General features: G+C 42.9%; 1 protein-coding gene across 1 annotated transcript in view; it reads left to right on the top strand.

The window, feature by feature from the left end:
* TCTN3 (tectonic family member 3) overlaps positions 1-3,795 on the top strand; it is a 16,552-nt gene extending 12,757 nt beyond the window's left edge. The window contains 1 exon segment of the mRNA XM_009325999.1: positions 2,752-3,795. Within this exon segment, the coding sequence (XP_009324274.1) occupies positions 2,752-2,973 (222 nt within the window). The 3' untranslated portion in view covers positions 2,974-3,795.

Below are 3,795 nucleotides of genomic sequence, written 5' to 3'. Positions count from 1 at the left end.
GTGGTGGATGCCCCATCCCTGGAAACATTCCAGGTCAGGTTGGACGGGGCTCTGAGCAACCCGATCTAGTTGAAGATGTCCCTGCCCACGGCAGGGGGGTTGGACTAGATGACCTTGAGAGGTCCCTTCCAACCCAAACTATTCTATGATTCTATACTTCTCTGCAAGCACTTTAGGGGGAGCAGCTGACTGCCCATGGCGTTCTCATGGCAGTGAGGTATGACATGGCAAGTGTCTGTCTGATCTGTTACTACCCTTTGAACTTCAGACTTGGTCTAAATGAGATTTTACATCACTTGTTTGGATGTGTCTCATGGTACCTCTTCATCCTGCCTTCTTGCAACATACATGAAAAGAACATTATAGGAAAATGTTCACCTTGTAAAACACATGTTGCCCTGAGGCAAACTGAAACCCCCGCCTCACAAAGATATTTTCTAAATCTGAGCTGCTACATGGCTCCATTAACAAAATTTCTGTCTGAGGAGGGAGACTTGCATGCCTAGTAAAAGTGCAGGGTGCATATCCCTCAGTAAGGATTAGCCAATCAAGAACTATGCGATTCAGATTTCATCTGCTTGAGCAACTGATGCTAATTACTTTAGAGCTGTAAGTTATATTGCAAAGCAAATGATAAGAAAGCAAGTTTGTGGCAGCAAGAAAAAACCAAACCATTAAAATCAGTACTGACTTCATCAGTGGCAATCCACAAATTAGGGTTGTTAGTAAAGACATTTACTAACATTACCATTAGCAAAGGTACCAGTCGGTACCATATCCAGCAGTTAAGAATTGCAGCCATTTGTAAGCATACCAGTGAGACCACCAATGCATGCTGTATATTGCTTTACTTTTAAATTATGTCACTTCCCAGTTTTAGCCTACAGATTCTCTATCCAAGAGCTATCCATACTTTGGAGAAAACCTTTTCCTTTAGACCACACTGTGTCACTGGAGAGTTGCCTTAGTGACTGACCAAAAAACAGAACCCAGGAAAGACATCCCATTTTCTACACCCATCCACAGTATCTGGTGACAGTTGTATTTGGACTTCCTGAAAATACAAGACAGTCTTAAATGATGTAGAGCTATACAGGAGCATGCTGGAAGTTGCTTGTGGCCGTCTTCTCCCAGCTGTTGAGGAGGGGTTGTGCATGGGTTTTTTCCCCCCCTAATCTCTCTGATTTTAAGGCAGATTTTGAAGGTCCAGACACAAAGCCAGAATCATTTTGAGGCTTCTTGTTGACTAAGGTGATTGTGCCTACTGTATGTTTACTCATTGATAGGAGAACTTCTATCCATCAGGAGTGAAGGGGGAATTCTAATTGTAACTGCTCAGCAGTGGTAATTTGTGACCAAGGAATGATCCAGTATGGAGGGCAAAAAGGTGGCCCAACTGCAAGAAGGGGTTAAACTGGCTGGAAGCAGGAATGCCAGAGACAGACTCCTTGCAAGGAAGTGAAGTTTCCCTGGGTGGTAAGAAATAGCCTCAGCATTGACTTGTCCTGGAATGGGAACGCTCAGGGCCCCAAGCTCAGGGGCCACCTTTGGGCAGCAGAGCTGGGCTGGGGGATGGACCCACAGCTGGGCTGAGGTGCCCCATGCTGATGCTGTCGGGATTGGCACTGGTGCAAGTGTGTATAAGGAATCTGCTCGTGACACATCTTTGCAGACTCCATGTAGAACCACGCATTGCAGTAGGACTCTGCCCAATGCATTGTTCATTACAGTTTTCTTCTATATTTAAGCACAAAAGTGTTTTTAATTTGCCTCGAGAGGTACCACAAAATTCCCCAACAGGAGTCTCAGGATTTTTCTCTTAAGAGTCATGAATTCTGTCTTGGAGCTTTTTCGAATGCTTCCTGCACAACTTTGCTCTAAAGGCAATCTTCCAAATTGTTTCCAAGGAAGTGAATGAGGTGGTGATTTCTCAGATTGGCTTAAACCAGTGCAAACGCAGAAGGTATGCTGCCAGTAGATTCCCTCTCTTGAGGTTAGCCTGCAGAGCTGGGAAGCCAGGGTAGGGGGTTGCTCGTTTGGCAGCAGCATGGTTTTAAATCAGCCCAAGCTAGCCATGAAACTTCACGTAGCTCAAGGAGCAAGTGTATTAGTGTTTTACAGCATTCTGTTGAAACAGAATGGAACTGAGGCCTTAGAAGTTCAGTCACCTGTTCCATCTTTACCAACTGACCTACCAATCTGTCTCCTTTCCGAAACAAGATCCTAAAATGTGAGAAATAAATTCATTGTTGTATTGGGTCCCTGCTTTATTTTATTGATATTTTATTGGAAGGATCAAATCTTGTAGCAGTCCTGTCTGTTTCTGGCAGCCATCACCTGTTCAAAGGCCCAGGTGATCTTATCTTACATAAAATATGTAATTTTATAAAAAATAAAGCTGGCTTTGCTTCTGCTCTTATTACCAACTAGCTGATATGTCTTTTCTCTGAATAGAAGGCTTACTCTAGCAGAGCTTGAGTCACTGCTTCCATTCTGGAGATTTGTAACATATGATGCACAGTAGCTACTGATCTTTCCTGACACCCGTGCCCTCGATTTACCTGCCAAGTATCAATTTTGGGAAAGAGGAGTTACTCCTCTAAAAAATATATCTGGAACACTTAACTCCTACCATCCTAAAGACATCTTGCTTGCCCGTTATTTACAGTGGGTCTCCATTAGCAAATTGAGGAGAGATGCATCTTTTGTATTAAGCTTGCTAAACTCTTTGTGCTTTCCTTCTTGTTACAGTTCCTAAGCACAAGTGTGGTACCTTTGACAACTGTTGTTACCTTCGCTGACATGACGGAATGGCCAGAACCTCCACGAGGCCAGCCCCAAATGCATTGGAAACTCCCTTTTGACATCTTTTTCCCATTCAAGGTGGCACTGAATTTGGAAAGAAGTTATAGAGGTGATCTGGCTGTCTATTTTTTTTTGATTCTAATAATGTTTAGTATTCTCTGCTTTTGAAAAGTCAAATAGATGGGGCCTGTACTTAAAGTTCGGTGAGTAAATTGATACATTCAGAACTATGATCCAGACCATAGACTTCTCAGGTTCTTATACTGTGCCTATGATACCAATGTGCCTTCTGTTCTTGGAATAAGCCACATGACTAGCTTCTGTCCTGAGTCCTCTCATGCCCCTATTCTCCGTATGCACCATCTGTGAACCTCACTGCAGTGAAACACTTGAGAGATGGAGGGATCAAGAGACATTGCTTTAATGAAGAACAAGGAGGAGGCCGTTAAAATGAGCATTCCGTGTTCCCAGAAACCAACCGTGCTTTCTAAACCAAGGAGTATGGAGAGAGGACCAAGATTCAATCGAAGCATTTTGGAGCTGCGTGCAGTCATCTTCCTGTTGGAGAAGCACCTGATTTTTCTACGTGGAACTAACTGAACATTTAAAATATAGGAGCCCTCCCAGGTGGTCTGAATCATTATTTTATGAGTAGCCATGTCTGCCAGTCACCTTTAACCTGTCCTTGCTTCTGTGACAGTTTTTGACTCTTATTTTTCTATGTCTTTTCAAATACAGACATTCAATTTAAATTTTTGTGTTTCAATCACTGTTTACGTTAGCAATAGTGTTACACAAAGCAAAGTGATTGTAAATGTCCCATCCTCTGAAATACAACTGCATTTTAGTTGTTTGTCAAGACAGCTTCCTCACCTTTTTTTTTCTTGAAGAAACAGGCCCGAATGTGGTTTTTCCTAGATAAGAAACATTCTCTTATGGCTCCGGATAGGAACTGGGCTGATAATGATAGCCACTGAAATTCTAGGTGGC

This window comes from Pygoscelis adeliae, unplaced genomic scaffold (assembly GCF_000699105.1).
Source record: "Pygoscelis adeliae isolate BGI_AS28 unplaced genomic scaffold, ASM69910v1 Scaffold4, whole genome shotgun sequence".
Taxonomy (NCBI): domain Eukaryota; kingdom Metazoa; phylum Chordata; class Aves; order Sphenisciformes; family Spheniscidae; genus Pygoscelis; species Pygoscelis adeliae.
This window is presented reverse-complemented; position numbering and strand designations above follow the sequence as displayed.